Source organism: Chrysemys picta, chromosome 12 (genome assembly GCF_011386835.1).
Source record: "Chrysemys picta bellii isolate R12L10 chromosome 12, ASM1138683v2, whole genome shotgun sequence".
Lineage (NCBI taxonomy): Eukaryota > Metazoa > Chordata > Testudines > Emydidae > Chrysemys > Chrysemys picta.
The window spans coordinates 57,500,694-57,518,952 of NC_088802.1; the positions used below are offsets into that span (position 1 = coordinate 57,500,694).

Genomic DNA, 18,259 nt, shown 5'->3' on the forward strand with positions numbered 1-18,259 from the left:
CTACAGCACATTGTCAAGTAGCAGTATTTGCTTCACGTGCTGGTCCCTATCCTAAGCTTTATTTGATCTATTTTATTTTTTACTTTCTAGAGGTAGATAATAAACTTGAGGAAGGAATCAAAAGGGGAAGATAACTTTTTGTGAATTACTCCCTCCCAAATACCTTGCTTTGTTCATTGAAATGTTATTTTTAAAAACTATCCAGTCTTTGTTTTTTATAAACAATCTTTCAGGGCATGAAAACTGGAAATGGGTATTCTGAGGTGGTGGCACTCGTGCATCCTGTCCAGTAAATTCTCCTAGGGGCAGTGCTAGAGTAGGCAACTTACCCTGGCCTGACGTATGGCTGACAGATCCAATGGAAGAAAGGCAATCCTCCCTTCGGCTTCTCTCCTTCTTTCTGATTAGCTATTTCCTCCTGCAGGATACAGTTACAACCAATGATACCTATTCAATTTGCCTAGATGCACCCATGTCATTACTACCTTAAATTCCTGGAAAGGCACAAAAAAAATTAAATTAAATTTACACACACCGACAGTTACAAATGAAAAAAATCCACCCTCAGATAAAGCTATGGAAAAAACGTAGCAGATCTGAACACTAAAGAAAGAAATTTGAATGGGAGGGGCCAGTACAACATTTAGCTATCCAGGCAGTGATGTTTGTAGGTTACAAAGTTCCAAGACTGCACGAACGCAGATCAAGTGCATATGACACCAGCAGGTTCCCTCCAAGTAGGGTCAGTGTTACTCCAGCAGTTAAGGCTCACGTTGGTACCTGGCATCGTAGCTTCAGGTCTCTGTTGACATCTGCAATGCCCTCTAGTGTCTTCGCTTTTGCCAGTTCTTCACGAAGCTGCTGGTAAACCTGCAGCCTGAGACAAATCCCAAACATCCAGTTACTTTCATTTACCATTTCTAAATTGTGAGACTGAACAATTCCTTTATAAGAGCTTTTTGTAGCTTATTCTTGACGCATTTGCCAATTGCCAAGAGTTTAGCTGTTTCATTCTTCAAATACTAACTTCTCTGACTTGGTTCCGCACTTAGGTCAGAATGTGAACTCTGTGATACCATGCTCATTTACACAAAAGAAGATTGAAGTCTTAACATTATTAGGAATATCATATCAGTAGTTGGATATCTATAATCAGAGATTTCATGAGGCTAATTATGTCTGCTGGCACCCAGAGTGAAGGGGCAAGCAGGTACTTCTCCAGTTTCAGAGAGAGAAAGAATGAATCAGTTTCCCAGGGATATCTGTGAAGGTTAAAGGCCTCAGAAAACATCTTTCTCTCCATGCAGAGCCAAGAGAGGCTAATCTAGCACCAGCAAGATTGGCCAACCTTCTCCCAAAAGGCAAAGTACTTCTATGCAAGGTGAACGCTCAAAACATCCTCACACCTTCTTGTCAAACTGTCTTAAATGGGCTATCTTGATTATCACTACAAAAGTTTTTTTTCTCCTGATGACAATAGCTCATCTTGATTAATTAGCCTCTTAGAGTTGGTTGGGCAACTCCCATCTTTTCATGTTCTCTGTATGTATATATATCTCCTCACTATATGTTCCATTCTATGCATCCAATGAAGGAGGCTGTAGCCCACAGAAGTTTATGCTAAAATAAATTTGTTAGTCTCTAAGATGCCACAAGTACTCCTGTTCTTTTGCGGATACAGACTAACACGGCTGCTACTCTGAAACCTCTCAAAACACTATAGCACTGTGGAGATACTCACGTGTGATGCCAGAGCTTGAAGAGATGAGCTCTGACATAAGACAGTGGGCAAGGATATTGGTGCACTATCTCCAGGTACTCCTCAGTCATCTCCCATACCATAGGGTTTCGGCCCTCAAACAAAGCTGGGTTATGAAGATTACCCTCTGGGGAATAACAAAGAGGAATTCTAAAAATTTCATTTCAGGGTAAAGCAGGTGGCACAACCTCTTGTGTCCATGAGCTGGACCACCCGTGTCCTGGCCTGGCCTGACCACCCAGGAAGGACTATTAGATCAGCAGATCTGACCTCTTGTATAACATAGGCCATTACATTTCACTCAGTTACCCCTGTATTGAATCCAATAACTTGTGTTTGGCTAAAGCATCTCCCATGAAGGTATCCAGTCTTGATATGAAGACATCAAGACCTGAAGAATCTACCATTTCTCTTGATAGTTCGTTCCAATGGTTAATCACTCTCACTGTTTAAAAATGTGTGCCTTATTTTTAATCTGAATTTGTCTGGTTTCAGTTTTGAGCCATTGGTCCTTGTTATGCCTTCTCCACTAGATTAAAGAGCCCTTTAGTACTCAGTATTTTCTCCCCTTAAGAAATGTAATTGAGTCCCCACTCAATCTGTTTTTTGATAAGTAAACAGATAGAGCTTTTCAAGTCTCTCAATGCTTGGGATTGTCTGTTGCAAAGCCTATCTTGAAATTAGGTTCCTATGACATTTTTATAACAGGGGCTGGAGGTAGGAACAGGAGGAGGGGGAGGAGAGAGAACTTCCCTCACAACACTTAGCCCAGTGGTTAGGGTACTCCTTTGGGATGTGGGAGACCCCCAGTTAAGGCCTCCCTCTATCTCAGGGGTAGAAGGGATTTGAACAGGACCTTCCACCTCTGAGGTGAGTGCCCTAGCCACTGGGCTATTGGACAGTCTGATGTGGGGCTCTGAATCTCTCCCATGGGGCCTGCTTCTGGGATTTAGGGACCTAAGTCCTTCTGTGAATCTAGGCCTTAGGTTTTTGTTGGTTTTTTTAACTGGTTTTGTAAAACAAACTAAATATTTTGTTATTTCACCAATAGATTAAAATCCACAATAAACTAAATTATAAATGCTGCTTTCCAAATGGCATTAACAGTAGAGCATCTTACTTAGCAGTTTTGTAAAATCCATCCATCCATATATATATAAATAAAAAAAACCCTAAAGGACCTGATCCTGCAAACACTGAAGGAGGTAAATTACATTACTCACAAGACCAGTCCCATTGATTTTAATGAGACTACTCATATGCTTGAAGTTAAGCATGTGCATAAATGTTTAAAGCATCAATGGTTATAATTTTACTTTTATTAAAACCTTTTTCTTAATGATATAATATATGTCACCTCAAAACAAATTTGCTTCAGTATTAACAATAAGTTACTTAGACTCAAACATTAACAAAAAGTTACTGAAAACGTTTTTACACATCTAGCCAAAATTTTCAAACTAAGCGGCTAAAGTTCAGCTCCTAAACCCATAGTTCGGCACTTACGGGTGCGATTTTCAGAAGTACTTAAGTGACTTAGGAGGAGTTTGGTGTGGTCAAAGCATTTCAGCTGTCTTGACTTGTGGACGTTCAATAGGTATCAGAAGGTTGTGCTTGTTGCAAATATAGAATGGATTATCTGTTTCTTAATTTTTTGTGTTTCAGTTTGTTTTTCCTCAGAGTAAATAAGTTAATAAGGTCACAGACTTGTCTTTTTCAGCATAGATGAACACTCTTAAGGGTTGAACTTCTTAGCAGAAAAAAAATGTAAAATCTGAAATTCTACTAATAATTAGGAAGCTAAAGAAACAAGTATAAAACATTCACTTTAGCAATTTAAGACAATAAAATGGGAAGTAAGAACTAGCAACATGTAAAAAACAAAATCTAATTTAAATTTTAAAATCAATTTAAATAAAATCATTAATTTTATCCCCCCGATCAGTAAATAACCCTTCACCTCACACATCTAAGTGGTGCTGTCTCAGAGGAAAGCCTTTGTTGGTTGTAGATGTACCAATAGTAATAGGGTACTTTTAACGTTTGTAAAGCACTTTGAAAATATAAAACATTGTAACTAATCAATCCTTACAAGCCAACATGAGGTAAGTATCATTATCCCACTGGTACTCAAGGGGAAACTGAAGCAGAGAAGATAAGTGACTTGCCCATTCTCAAATAAGGAGTCAATGACAGAGCCAGGATTGGAACTCGAGTACAATTTTCGAAAGCACCTCTGGGCTTGTCTACATGGTAAATCATGGGGATGTTAGTGTAAAATAGCTAGGGTGGGAATTTAAAACCACTAGCTATTTTGCACTAGCTTCCCACGTGACTACTCTTATTCTGTGCGAAGAATGCCTTTTTGGAGTTTTGGTTAAACCACTGCAAAAAGGCACTGTTCAGTCCAGCAGCAGAGTGTCCACGTGGGGAACAGCTATTCTGTACTAGCTATTCTGGGCTTCCTTCCCTGTAGACAAGCCCAAAGTCCCATTTTCAAAAGTGAGTTAGGCACTTAGAAGCCTAAGTACCACTGACTTAGGCTCCAAAGGCCCAGACTTCAATGGCAGTTCAGTACGTAAATACCTATGAGGTTCTGGGTCTAAGTGCCCAAATCACTTTTGAAAATTGGACTTAGGCATCTAGGTCATTTAGATGCTTTTGAAAATTTTACCCTCTTTTAAATCATGCTGCTTTAATGGAAGTCATAAGATAATCCAACAGACAGTGCCAAGTATTTGGAACGGGCTGCTCTTTCTAAAGGAGGAAGCAAGCATTCAGGTAAGAAGTAAGAGGCCAGCAGGACAATGAGTATTATAGTGAAGGAACCTAATGCTGCCCCGTCTTAAACAATACCCTAAAGACCTTCTGTTTGCAACAATGCCAAACACCAACCAGTAGCCACAGAGTCACTCAACAGACAAAAACGAAAGGCCCAGAACAAGTCTTCTCTTCTGACACTTCCCACCTCAGCCCTCTGGAAACCATACATTAAAACCTTTATATACGGATTTGTCCGGATGACAGAGTGACAGATATAATGGACACTTGGAAGATGCAAAGATTATCAACTTTATAAATGTTATATATATGTTGATGGACTAGGAAATGTATTCTGGCTCCAAGGGGATGTAACAGAGGTACCAAAAACACTGGAGGATAATTAATGCACATACCTAGGCAAGTAACAAGCCTGCAGAAGCCTCACCTCCTGGGGAAATTGCATATATTAGTTTTACCTGGTTCAAGAGATCAAACAAAGAAATGAAAACTGTATAAGTGACCAGCCTGACACAGGGAAGGACCTATTTGACCCAGGACCTGACATGAAACTGTGACAAAGGGTGCCAGACTCTGCAGAAAGGGCCTGAAGTACTTTGTTCCTATCAGGGTCTCCATGTGGAAGATGGATGACTGCTTGATAAGCTAAGACCTCCATATGAGATAATTATTGTTTTCAAGTTATTTTCTCTGTATGTTCTGAATAAATAATACTTTGCTTTATGTAGGCTGGTTCGTTCCTGATTAACTTTGTCATTGCCTCTGTGAGAACAGGACTGTAGGTGTTGAACTAAAACCAGATCTGCGAAGGTCAACACACTGAATTGCCAAAGAAACTGCAGCCTAACTCCCCAGTCAAGAGGGTGAGAGTCATGGGAAACCATCCCAAGAAAGGTGGCAGCTCAAAGCCTGACACTTAAGTGTGGTGCCCTCAAGGAGGCCACGAAGGGGTCAGAAGTGCAGTTACCTCAGGAACGGTGACAGATCACTCCCTCCAAAGGCCAAAGCTCAGCACTAAGATAAAGTTCAGTCTATTTATGGACTATTGACTTCTGTTTATTTCATCCAAGTCTATTCCTATCTCTTTGATTGAAACAAGCATATGATCTTATTCATAGGATTAAGAAGGTGCATACTGCAGCTTGATCAGTTGTGTTGCTTATAGTGCTAAAAACAGTGTCTGAACAATATCTTTTATATGAATCTGTTCTGGCCTCCCGTCTCTTCTTTCTTGTTCATAATTATGACAATTTTCTATAACTAGTGACAGAGTCATTCAATAACTTATGTCTAAAAGTGATCAGTATAAATGGCAACCACTTTATTTTTGATTCCTCAAATTCTGACCAGATTAATCAGTGAACAATTTAAGCAAAAGGCACTGTACTTAGGAGAAGATGCCCTAAAGAGCCAGATTGTTAAATGCACATTACAGAATACTTACCCATGTGTTGCCATGGGAAACAATAGTCAGACAGTTGATGGGACACAGTTACTGATACTTGCATTTCACATCCTCTGACAGATTACAGAACATTAACAGAAAAATTCACCATAGAACACTCTCTTGCAGGGTCAGGGTTTCACCCTAATGGCTCTGAACTATTCTAGGGCAATACAGCACTGAAAAGCTTGTGCTAACCAATTAAACTCAATAAAGTTTGAATCATCCACTCTATTTGAAGTCCAGTACAGCAACTGTTATTATACAGCGATTCCTGGTTTTAATAAGAGATGCCAGTATGAGGGAGATGCAGATGAAGAGCAGTCCTCTTTAAATCAAGGCCATTCAACCAACCACACTTGAGTCTGGCTTTAGTTTCTAATAGATTAGGCTAACATGGATCCATCAAGGGAATTCAGAAACAAAGTTATTATAGAAGAAAGTTTATTCTCCTTACCTGCACTCATGACACCATGCACTCCTGTCTTCTGCATACACTCTTCCACATCACTGAGGTATTGGATGTTTCCATTTGCAAACACAGGGATGCTCACAGCCTTCCTACACAAGTGAAGAGAACAATCACACAAAACAAAGAATCAGAAAACAGAAACCAACATGCTCACAATGTGTTGAATGAATCAGAAACTTCTAATGCTATCACAAATCCCTGTTTCCCCTTTGATCCCCCTGCACCACGTTCTGGATCCAAACCTTACACTGAAACTGAATGTGTTTAGCCAGAAGCTTGTCTAACCCTTGGGTATGGGGTTAAGGGGACTATGCACACCAATGCACTCACATGTTGATATCTGGACAGGTGCACTTACCTCACAGCCTTAATATGCTCCCAGGATGCCACACCAGCAAGAGGTCCCTTCTGTTCCTTAGTGCGGCCATGGACAGTCAGTAGCTAGGATGCAAAGTTTCATTTAATTTTCAATGTACATGGATCATTAGAAACAAAAAAAGCTACACCAGGAAATTTCCCCCTCTGCTCATGTACGGGGATGCCACAGAACTCCCAATGTTACCTCGACCACTGTGCGGACTCTGGACCCAGAAATGCCACCAGCTCACATACTGTGGCAAGGACATGGGCATCTCTGAACTCTCCACTCCTTAACAAGGCACAGACATTTCCTGGGAGATTCTATAGCATTCCTGTATCCTCAGCTCTCTTACTGATTTGGTATGCACTTTGGAACAAGTAACAAACATAGCTAAACCTGCTGCTTTTGGGCATAAGGCCAGGCCACCATCTGTTATATTATCTCGTTTTTGATGGTCCCTCCCAATTTGTACAATTTAATTGGAGTTAAATCCCAGGAAATCCTCCTATTTCTCATTTGTTACTGGCTGTGTCTGCTACAAGGTGTCCCTTCACAGACACATTGATTTCACACTTTCATGTTGCCTCCTACAGCGTTGTGCCTAGACTAGAATTCTCAATTCCAGTGCAGGAGGCAGCATGGTGCAATGGTTAGAGCAGGGCACTCCAAGTTAGGAGACTCAGGTTCTATTGCTGACTCTGCTATTGACTCTGCTGTGTATGACAATGAATAAGTCACAACTCTCTGTGTCATTTTCTCTATCTGCAAATTAATATAACCTATCAGTTTCCACAAAACACAGAGATCTTTGGATGAAGGTGCTTTATAAAGATATTTATGTCTAATGCAATAGTATTGAAAGCAGCTGCCTCCTTACCTGGCAGCCAGCCTTCTCCAGCAACTGTGCATACTTCACTGTCTTGTCAATTTCTGGGAAAACACGGATTTTGCATGTGATGGGAACAGAGAGCTTCTCATGAGCAAGCAAAACTGGGGAAGGATTGAAAAGACAGGTAAGTGGATTACAAAATGCTTTGAAGAGAGTCTATTCTCCCCAAGATCTGTGCTACAGAATGGCCTACCGAGCCAGCACTCCTGCGACAACTGTATTGTTTATACTTAAGGCTGTGAGTCTTTCACGGCGGTCACGGATTCCATAACTTTCTGGGACCTCTGCAGCAACTGGTGCGGTTGACCTCAGGGCCACCTGAGCAGCTGAGGTTGCCCCAGGGCCAGCTGCTCTGGCTGCTGCTCGGGTGGCCCCAAGTAACTGTCTGGGAGCAGCAGCGGTGGGACCCCGGGCTGCCCCTCACCCCGGAGCAGCAGCCGCAGGAGATGCCCAGGCATTTATATAGTGCAAGTCATGGACAGGTCACAGGCCATGACTTTTTGTTTGTTGCCCGTGACCTGTCCATGACTTTTACTAAAAATACCTGTGACTAAATCATAGCCTTATTTATACTGCACTGTCTGTATGTCTACACAGACTAGGGGAGTGGCAGCAAAGAGTGAAGTCAAAACCTGAACTGCAATAGGAAAGGCATTAAATGCTGAAAATTAATTTACTGCGCCTCCTCCTTCCTTTCCACTATATTAAGTCCTCATTCTCCTTACTTTCGAGGCCCTTAACAGCTCATTTTTCTTACTTATTCACTCTTTATTCTTATCAAGTCAACCCTTGTTCCTTCTGCTCTACCCACAATGCCAGCCTTGATCTCCATTTGTCTACCTCTCCCAAAAATGTCTGTTTCTTTCCATGCTATCCCTCATGCATGGAATGCCCCTCTGAACTGGCCTATAAAGTCACCATCCTCTTCTCAAGACTCACCTCTACCATGATACTTGTGAGAAATTATCACCCCACTAATCATGGCTAAGTAGAAGGCCTGTTCAGGATAGCCAATACAGTCTGGGTCTTTTTTGTATGTGTGGTCAGCGCCAGTGTGGGCTACCAGAATAAAAAATAAAATAAAATACCCACTAAATTTCCTCTATATTATGTCCCCACCCCACTCTCTCCCAAAGTGAGACCTCAGTTAATGAAGTCCCTTTTGGGGACTTACTCATTTTCTGGAGAAGAGCCCATTCCTCTTGCAAGAATGCTCCATAATGACCTGTAACAAAATAACACATTATGGGCTGGCACAGACAGACAAAATTATGATCCTAAAGGGTTCTGTTTCACACACACACACACACTTCCACTCTTCTGCCCAAATTGGAAGTGCTAGATCATTCTGCTTCCCATGGTACCCCAGATTCACAGGTTAAACAATGAAACCCCACACCCTGCTCTCTCTAGTTCTCCTTAAGGCTGACCAATGTATTGACAGTTCAAAGTCTATTTTCAGGGTTTTAGAACTGGTATTCATTGTGGGTTTAAGGTTGGCAGAACTGAAGGGTCTATTGTCTATAGATGCTAATGTATGGGAGAGAGATAGCTCAGTGGTTTGAGAATTGGCCTGCTAAACCCAGGGTTGTGAGTTCAATTCTTGAGGGGACCACTTAGGGATCAAGGGCAAAAATCAGTACTTGGTCCTGCTAGTAAAGGCAGGGGGCTGGACTTGATGACCTTTCAGGGTCCCTTCCAGCTCTATGAGATAGGTATATCTCCATATTTTTTTAACCCTTAAGAAACAACTTGTGCTCAGGAAATTGAACTGAGGAAAAGATGATTAGCAAACTTTTGGTTCCTCCCTTTTCTTCTCAGCTAAAATGCCCTGACCTAGCCCAGAATTCCGGATATCTGTTTCTTTTCCCCCACAGATATCCCTGAAATCTCCTTAACCCTCCTGCAACTCTTTCATTTTCTTAGAAGTTAATGTGAATAAGTTCTGTATGTGCACTGGGGACAAAGGAGACCCCAAATGTTGGCCTGCAAGAGATTATTTTAAAGGAAGTCTTAAGAAGTTTGACTGAATAATTAAAATCAACATTTTCTAGTTTCCGATGGTGGAAGGCTTTATTAAACCCTTTTAAACACGTCAAATGACACTTTTTGGATGGATATTCTGCACACAAAAGCTGGCTAGCAGTGCTTTGTAGAACTACACTTCAAGCAACTAGTTTTAGCTTCAGTTACTTACAAGGTACCAAACCCAATCCTGGTTAAAATGGGTGTAACTCTGCTGATTTCAACAGAATTGCCAGGCACATCAAGGCAGGATTTGGTCCACAGGATGTTGCACTGCCATAGGGTAAGTTTAGACGTGCAACATGTCATTGCTTTGTTAATTCAGAGCTCAGATTTGCACATACCTCTCTTTGCAATCATCTGAGGGCAACCCAAATTCAGGTCTATGGCATCACAATAATCCTGAGCCAACAGTGCAGCCTGGACAAACACTTCAGGGTCATTGGCACAGAACTGAGAAAGATGTACATAAGTAACAAGTTAGGCAAGGCTCAATTTCAAGTACTGACAAAATATTACTACCACTTATAAAGGACCTCATTGCTATAGTGTATGGCTACAATTTATGGATCTTAGATTAGAGGCAGAGACTAATTCTCAAATTAAAGGAATATATAATCCTTGACATGCAACTGCTGCAGAGCCACAACTTTAAATAACTCTCCCCATCTCCAGAAAAGCTCCCACCAAAACTCAGAAAGTTTAGCATTCCAGAGCCAAAGTCAAAAGAAACCCTGGACAAAGTGATGCATTTTATAACACATTTTATATGTGCCAAGGCCAGGTGAGAATGGATTCCAAAGGAGAGGATTCACTATCCATAGCTACCTGAAATAAACAATTGAAGCATTCTGGATATACATAGGTGGTTAGCAGAAGAGAGGAAAAAAGGATGTCTCTGAGGTAACTGGATCCTGAGCCAATCAGGATTTTGTAGATACCAATCATCAACATTACTTTCCACAGGTGGATTGTTAACCAGTGCAGAATGTGGAACACAGATACAATATGCTACTGGTTAATTGTTCATAGTCTCAGATTGAATTAGTATTTAACATATACAAAATATCAAGTCATCAACAGCAAGTGTGTTTTCATTTTGTGTTGTTTTGTTAATGGGGACTCAGTCAGATAGTTTAGACTCCAAATGTAGTAATTTTAAACAGGTTTTACAAAGCCCAATGCTAACGACAAAAATGGTTTGATGATTAAAACTGAAAACAGACTAGTAAGGTTCATTGTCCAAAATGAATAAAATATAAAAACCAAACAAACAGCATAACAGAGGCTGTTAAGGGTAAAATTGCTCTGTATGGTAGTTTGGGTTCAGTCTCACCTGTGCCTGATTTACCTCCCAGGGCATGCAACTGAGAACCAGGTCTACTGGGAGATATAAAGGCAGCCTGCAGTCAGTAGGAGGGTGAGCTGACAAAAGAAGCAGTATGATGGAAGGTACTGGAGTAATAAGGGTTGATGAAGAATAGCTATAGCTCCCAGGCAAGTTAGCTCCGTAGGAAATAGTTTTGGGGACAAAGTGATCATAGAGATCAAAGCACTTGGCTGCTTCACTTATTAAGGTCTTGACACTAAGGCCTGGGGAATTGTGCTTGCTACACCCTGTGGTGTCACCTACTGAGGTGGGTCAGAAATCCCTCTACTGTAGAGGTAGGGGGAGAAGGACTGCTGAGCCCTCGGAAGGGGCTGAAGGAAGCTATGAGCTGGAGTAAGGTGTGATAATTATGGAGCCTGGATGACTGGCTGTGACCCAACAAGAGGCTATGTAGAAAACTTTTATACCCTAAAAAGGAGAAAACTGATGACTTAGCTAGACAAACCCAAAACACTAGAGCAGAGGTTTCCAAACTGATGTGACCTTTTTGGAGATGTTATCCTGTAACAAGGCAGTCTGTGCCCTTTAAAGAGTAGTAGGACCTGGAGTCAGTCAATCCCTGTTCATCATATGAGCCCTTTAAGGAAACAGCTATGCAAGGGAGCACCAGACTAGCTGGGGAAGGAGGCCAGGTGTTAATCAGGTACCGCCTTAACATGACAAAACCCAGCTGTTGGGTAACTTGCAGGAGGAGAGAGTGGGCAGATAGCCCAGAAAGAGAGGATCCCTGGGATGGAACCCAGAGAGGAGATTGGTGGGCTGGGGAAGCCCATATGAATCACAACCCCAAGAAGAAGGGTGGGGGACCTGAACCAAGGGAATGAAATGTGAGTTCAAGGACCAAGGGAGACCCTGTGGAGCAGGGCTGGAACCTGGACATTGGTGGGCTGGGGAAGCCTGCTTGAATTGCAACATAGTCCCATCAAGGAGGGCTGTAGGATCCCTTTGCCAAGGGGGAAGGAGTTGAGTGCAGGGAGCAGGGCAGAGACTCTCCAGAGAAGCCAGAAGCTGTAAGGGGACTAGTAGAGCTCCCTGGATTGGAGGGAACTGGGAACCTGAAGCCTTGTAACAAGAGTAAATTGGAACTGAAGTTGCCTAGTGCCCAGGTAAGGCTTGAGGACCTATTTTCAATAGACGACATAATGCCAGATAGTGTGTCAATAAAGGAGGAGTTGATGGAATGGTCACATGATGCTGGACTCTCTCACTTTTAACAAAGTGCGGTCAGGCAGCTTTTGGTTGAGCAGTAGAGAGGCGTTTATCCTTCTATAGGAATGAACTTTGAAACTTCTGATGCCTTTCAGCACTACATATCTCTGCGAGACTGGCTTTTCTGCCCTGATTGCCATTAATAGCTAGTACAGGATGAACCTCAGGGCAGAACTGGACCTATGACTGAAGCAAACCAATCTCTCATCTGACATAAAGCAACTGTGTTGTGTGAAGCAAGCACACCCGTCTCATCATAGTACTTTTTTAGTATTCAGTGCTACTCAATACTTCGTATTTTTCTTTATTTAAATTTTGTAAAAAGGCAAGCAAAGTGAACTTTGGCTCATGTTCAACAATTCTCCAAATAAGGATTAGGAGGAACTTCAAGTTAGGTAAGTCAAATTCAAGCCATTGACTTAGTTCAGCAACAGACCAAAATATATCAAGATGTCACTTATGACACTTGTTTCTTGTAACTTGAGTAACAAAGGCAAATAATTGCTGCTGACTTTTGATTCACTATCTTAAAAACCTGAGATGCTTTAAAAGGATGTTGTAATCTAATGTTTTAGGATTCCTTGAGTTTTTTACTATAGGAAAGCCCAAACCAGATGTACACAAAAAAGTGGTATTTCATACATGAGGTTTTTCCTTTTTTTTTTTTAAATAAGGATGAATCAAAATTAGGAACTACTGGGCTAGACCTCGGGACACCAAATTACTTGTCCAGCCAAAGAGGAAACTCAGCATACCTTAATGGGGAAGGTGTATCACTGCTGCTACAAGGGAAAGTTAAATTTTAAATATCCAATTTTAATTCTAAAGTTAATAAGGAAACTTTAAATAAGACCTAAGCTGACAGTCATCAAACAAATCCCAGATTCACTCATTTCAGAAGGTTCTGTATACCTTTTCCCTGCTCTTACTTGTTTACTTCTCTCAAGAATACACTGCTCTGTTTATACCCTGAAAGTTCTTTCGTGGGGTGTCCTCCATTACTATCTCTTCATGGAATAGGCAAGACTCTAGGGGTGAGAATTCTTCTTACAGATAAGCTCAGTAATAATTTCAGGTATATGGCATGAGTTAATGTTTGTACAGCACTTCAAGTAAAGGGCTATAAATAAGTATTCTGGAGCAACATACTCTCAAAGTTATTTATATTATGGTAACTCCCAAAATATGTCATAAGAACATACATTAAGACAGGGACTAGCTCTACAGAGCTTAAACTGTAAAATTAAACTTCCTTTTAATGGCTTTACCTGCACAATCAGTGGCCGATCCTCAGGGCACACATCACAGTATAAATTCTCTTTGCGGTAATTGGCATCTCTGACAAAGACCTGAGCATGCAGCATGGGTGTGTAACACAACTGGGCTCCATGGTGACGGCTCAATAGTCTCCAAGCTAGTTCGCTCTGATCCACCATAGGAGCAACTACATAGTGAGCACCTCTCAATGTCTCTCTCCAGAACTCAAACCCCTGGAGCTTTGGCATCTTACCCAGACTAAAAGGAAAGAGGGAAATACAGAAATAATTATTTTTTTTCAAAGTGCAATTAATCATGAGTAAAGACACAAGAATCTGACAATCTTTTCCTAAATAAATAGTAATAAATATTTCTAGTGTCAGGTGAAGAGTGCAAAGAGAAGCCTGTCCCCTGCTGTACTTTTCTATAGTATTTCTAAGGTGTCCACCACGAAGTGCACAGAGGGCTCGTTCAGTCCTGGTTGTGATAGCTACTGTACAAACAGCACCCACAAGATTCTCCTTCTCTCTCTCCCCCCTCCTCCCAACAAAAAACACAAAACCCTCACCACCTGCCCACTTCCAATTTCAGACTACTGGTCATGAGAGAAAGTTCTAAAGAGCTCTACTCAGGTTCTAGGAGGCAGCAAATTCCTGAACTACTTAAATCAAGCCAGATCTCTGGTACTTGATAAATCTACCTGGATTTCACTGTACTTCAGCTTGGTGGTATTCTACCTAAAAGTGCATTATCCATATAAAGACTTCTGCCTTGCCTTTCAGGTAGATAAGAAATGCTGTGGTGGTGGCAGCAGCTTTAAAAAGTCAAACTGCAGAGGAGCGTAGGAGTAAGTGAATTTGAGGTGAAAAGTCTATGACTATCCTGCCCCATGGCCAAATGTGACTAGCAGGAGAAGACTCCAGCCAGGAGCTTAGAATAAGAAAGTTCTGAAAAGTCCTGTGACAGCATATGAGAGTGAGGCTGAAATCACAGGAATAAAACTTGTTTGCAGTGATGTTATAACTGTGTTGATACCAGAGTGAGAGATGTGGTAGGTGAGTTAATTGTCTCTTAGGAATAAAACTGTAAAAGCAGGATCAGGTGAGCCATGGTTAAAGAAAAATGAGAGCTAAAGAAAGAACTGCTTTGATCCTTTAAATTTGGTGTGGGTTAGACACTTCTTTAATTTCTATTAAAGAAACCTTTTAAAGTAGAGAGAGCTTCAACTCAGGAACATTAAAATTAACAGAAGGAGGGATTTTAGGTTATTATTTTTCATATTTGATTTTCTTGTGAGGTAGAAAACAGACTGTCACAACAGCAAAGAATATATCATAAATGGTTTGGAATCCTCTGGCAGAACCCACATTCAAAGGACTAAATTGTTGATAGTAGTTAGTGTTTTACTATTTTATTTGCATAAACATAAAAAGCACTAAAGCTGTAAGATCCATTAAATAAATAAAACAGCAGGCTCTCTTAAAGTTGTATTTTTTTCTGGTTTTAAGTCAAGATCCTTATCCTCAACATCCTGCCCTTCAGTCCTCCCTCCCCCAAACCCTCCAAAAATGATAGGTTGTAGGGCGTGCCCAGGAAGGCCAACAGATTCAGGTGATTTCGGCCCAAGGGGTGGGGAGACGTGAATCAGAAAATCTGGGATAGCTCATGGAAAATGTCCTGTCTTGAGCGCCAGCCGGAGTGCCTCCACCGACCCCCGGGGCAGCAGCACGTCACCGTGAGGGAGTCTCTCGAGTAGGCAGCTCTTAAGGCATTTAGTGCTTCCTAGAAGAACTGCGGTAACCACACCGTGGTAGGGCAGCTCGCAGCTCGGCTGTGCACTGCCATGGAGCGGGGGAGCCGCCTGGACACAGGTCCGGGACTGAGCCCCAGGCCCCGCAGCAGCTCCCGGGCTGTGAATTCCCGTCTTCGCTATCCCGTAGCAGCCCGGCCCCCCGGTCATACCCCGCCCCGGCCTCGGCCCCCCGCTCCCCGGGCATGGGGCGGGCCTACCTGCTCCCCGCCCAGCCGGACGCGCCTGTCAAGGCCGAGGCGGGCTCAGCACATCCGGCCGCGCCGCGCCGCGCCGGCCGGGAAGCCAGCGGGGCCGCGCACAGGGGATGGGGCGGTGCCTGCCGGGCCCGCACAGGGCTTCAGGCCGGTCGCAGGCGCCTATCCCGCCCCCCACAGTACCTGCTCCCCGAGCCGCTCGGAGGCTGGAGCCGCCGCCTGCGGGCCGGGAGGGGGAGGCGCGGCCCCTGGCTGGGCGCTGAGGCGGCCGGACGGTGCCTCCGCCATCCCGCTCCGACCGGCTCCCCGGTGCTACATCGCACAGCCCCCCCCGAAACCGCGGCGCTGCCCGAAGGGGCCGCCAGGGGAGACGAGTGGAGCCTTGAAATGGGGCCCCCGCGGGAAGAGAAGGGGGGCCCTGCCCCGCCTCCCGAGGAGAGGGGATGCGGGTTCCTCCTCCCAGGCACCCCATGAGTGGGGGGGCGTCTGTCTGCCTCACACAGGCTGTGGGCGGCGGGAAGGTCCTTGCCTCACGCGCCCTGGGGTGGTGGGCTGGTGGTTATGTATCTGGGAGGGATGGGATGGGGAGACCGGCTGCAGGGCTTGGCTTTGCAACACCCATCCCTGTGTGACTTTAGACAGGTCTACCCTGTACTTCAGTCCCCCTCTGAAATGGGGCCGCTGCCTTCCTACCCCAGCAGGGCGTGCGAGGCTCACCTCCACGAATGCTACTGAGGGGCGAATAGTGTGGGATGAGGGCCAGATGAGTAGCTAGCTAGCTAGGGGGGTTCTGTCACGCCCCCCCAGGAGGGTATGGGTGGGGAAGGGGAGTCTCCCCTTCACACATATGGAGTGGGGAATGGTGAACACTGCCCTACTCCTTATTTGAGGGGACATTCTGAATTTGGTGCCTACAGGATGTGTTTTATCCCATAATCTCACACGGATGGAGGCATAGGATCGCGTTCCTTGAGTTGCATGCTATGGAACGTAGCATTCAGCTGCAATGCTAGTCCATTAGGAGCCCTAAGCAGGAATATTTTGTCATCCCCCTCCCCCCCACTGAAAAAGCAAATAGGGCCCTCTTGAGCTGCTCTGGGACCTAAGCAATTGCTTAGTCTGCTTATGCCTAGCGCCAGCTCTGCTGCCACTTGCCCTCTGACTGCCATGACCAAACACTGTTGCTGAGATTCACAACTCCTCTTCCTATCAAAGAGTCTAACAGGGTCTTGGCAGAGCTTCACACAACAGGGACATCAAGTCCCAGGCAGTCAGGGCCGGCTCCACGCACCAGCTCTCCAAGCATGTGCTTGGGATGGCACCTGGAGGGGGGCGGTGCTCACCCGGCGAGAGCGGGGCCCCGGCCGGGCTTGCCGTCCTCCCCCCGGTGCTCCGGCTGCCGGGGAGAGCGGGGCCGCGGCGGGCTCGGCGCCCTCCCCTGCTGCACTCCCCGCCGGGGCGGGCAGGGCGTGGTGGGAGGCTTTTATGCCTGGGGCAGCAAAAAAGCCAAAGCTGGCCCTGCAGGCAGTTGTACCTGTCATAGTGCCCTTTTGGGGAGAAGTGGTATTATAGAGGATCAGCTAATTATTGCTTTCTTTTTGATGTGTGTATTGGTTTTGTTTTCACTCTCCAGCATCAGAAGCTGAATATTCTTTTTCTTGTTGATTAGGAGATAGGGGCCTAATTGTGCTCTGCAGTCATTGTTGAGAAGTCCCTAAGCACATATAATATTTGACTACAGCACTGCACGTGTAGTGTTTCTATGAGGTTTGTCCCAACTGCTGTACTTACCTTCAGAGCATGTATGGGACCTGGCTCCAGACTTAACTCTTGTAGAGGAGGATGGTTTCCTAGCTGTTAAGACTAGAAGCGACCATCATGACCAGCTCGTCTGATCTTTTGCATAACATAGGTCAGATAACATCATCCTGTAATCAAACCTCTCTCTTGCGGCTGAGGTAGAGTGTTATCTTTTAGAACAGCGATTCTCAAACTTGGTTCCAAGGACCCCAGTGGGTCCTGAGACTGCAAAATATTACGAAAAAATAAAAAAATCTCACTGCATGTCTGCATCATCTAACGATTAAAACTAACAAATCTACTATTTCTGTTTACACAACATATGCCATGGTGCACGAACAATGCCGTAATACTCACATTGTATAAGCATCAACGTAAAAAAATCTCACTGCTTTGCGACAGCAAATCAGACGTGACCTCAGTGTTTTTGATGGCTGAGCGCTCTTTGGCAGGTGGAAGTGGAATATATTTTTACAGTGTGTGAGCAAATTACATTGAAAATGGATAAGTTTTTAAAAAAATTCTCATATTAGTACTGCTAGTTGCATTGAAGTAAGCCATGAACAATCCAGAGTTAAGTAGTAAGAAACAAATAATAGACAGTTGATAGAAGTTATATTGATTTTATCAAATTTATTAATGAATGACCGCAAGGCATTGTATGCTTACAAATCCTATCAAACGAAGCAATTAAATCAGCAAATTTGAAACTACACCTCACAACAAGGCACCTGGAGTATAAAGATAAATCCAGAGACTTTTTTCAACAAAGGAAAGACGAATAAAACTCAAATGACAAACATAACAATGGTTCCGGAAAAGGATCTGAAAGCATCTTTCTTAACAGTACTTCGGATTGCAAAGA

General features: G+C 43.6%; 1 protein-coding gene across 8 annotated transcripts in view; it reads right to left on the bottom strand.

Moving 5' to 3' along the window:
- The window catches only part of DUS1L (dihydrouridine synthase 1 like), a 34,012-nt gene extending 18,087 nt beyond the window's left edge, over positions 1–15,925 (bottom strand). For 2 of the 8 annotated variants that reach the window (XR_010591942.1, XM_065563812.1), the window contains exons 1-10: positions 15,392–15,531; positions 13,599–13,845; positions 10,076–10,184; positions 8,881–8,931; positions 7,695–7,807; positions 6,815–6,897; positions 6,442–6,545; positions 1,742–1,886; positions 781–877; positions 330–418 (exon numbers count right to left, since the gene is read on the bottom strand). Coding sequence is in view for 5 of the 8 variants with exons in the window: in XM_065563812.1 (XP_065419884.1) it covers positions 330–418; positions 781–877; positions 1,742–1,886; positions 6,442–6,545; positions 6,815–6,897; positions 7,695–7,807; positions 8,881–8,931; positions 10,076–10,184; positions 13,599–13,845; positions 15,392–15,432 (1,079 nt within the window). In the remaining 3 variants the exon portion in view is untranslated. Of the gene's footprint in view, positions 1–329; positions 419–780; positions 878–1,741; positions 1,887–6,441; positions 6,546–6,814; positions 6,898–7,694; positions 7,808–8,880; positions 8,932–10,075; positions 10,185–13,598; positions 13,846–15,391; positions 15,535–15,597; positions 15,738–15,777 lie in introns of those variants that run through there. The other 6 variants (XR_006172340.2, XM_005283090.5, XR_010591943.1 and 3 more) reach the window with 5 other exon arrangements.
- Positions 15,926–18,259: the final 2,334 nt, after the last annotated feature.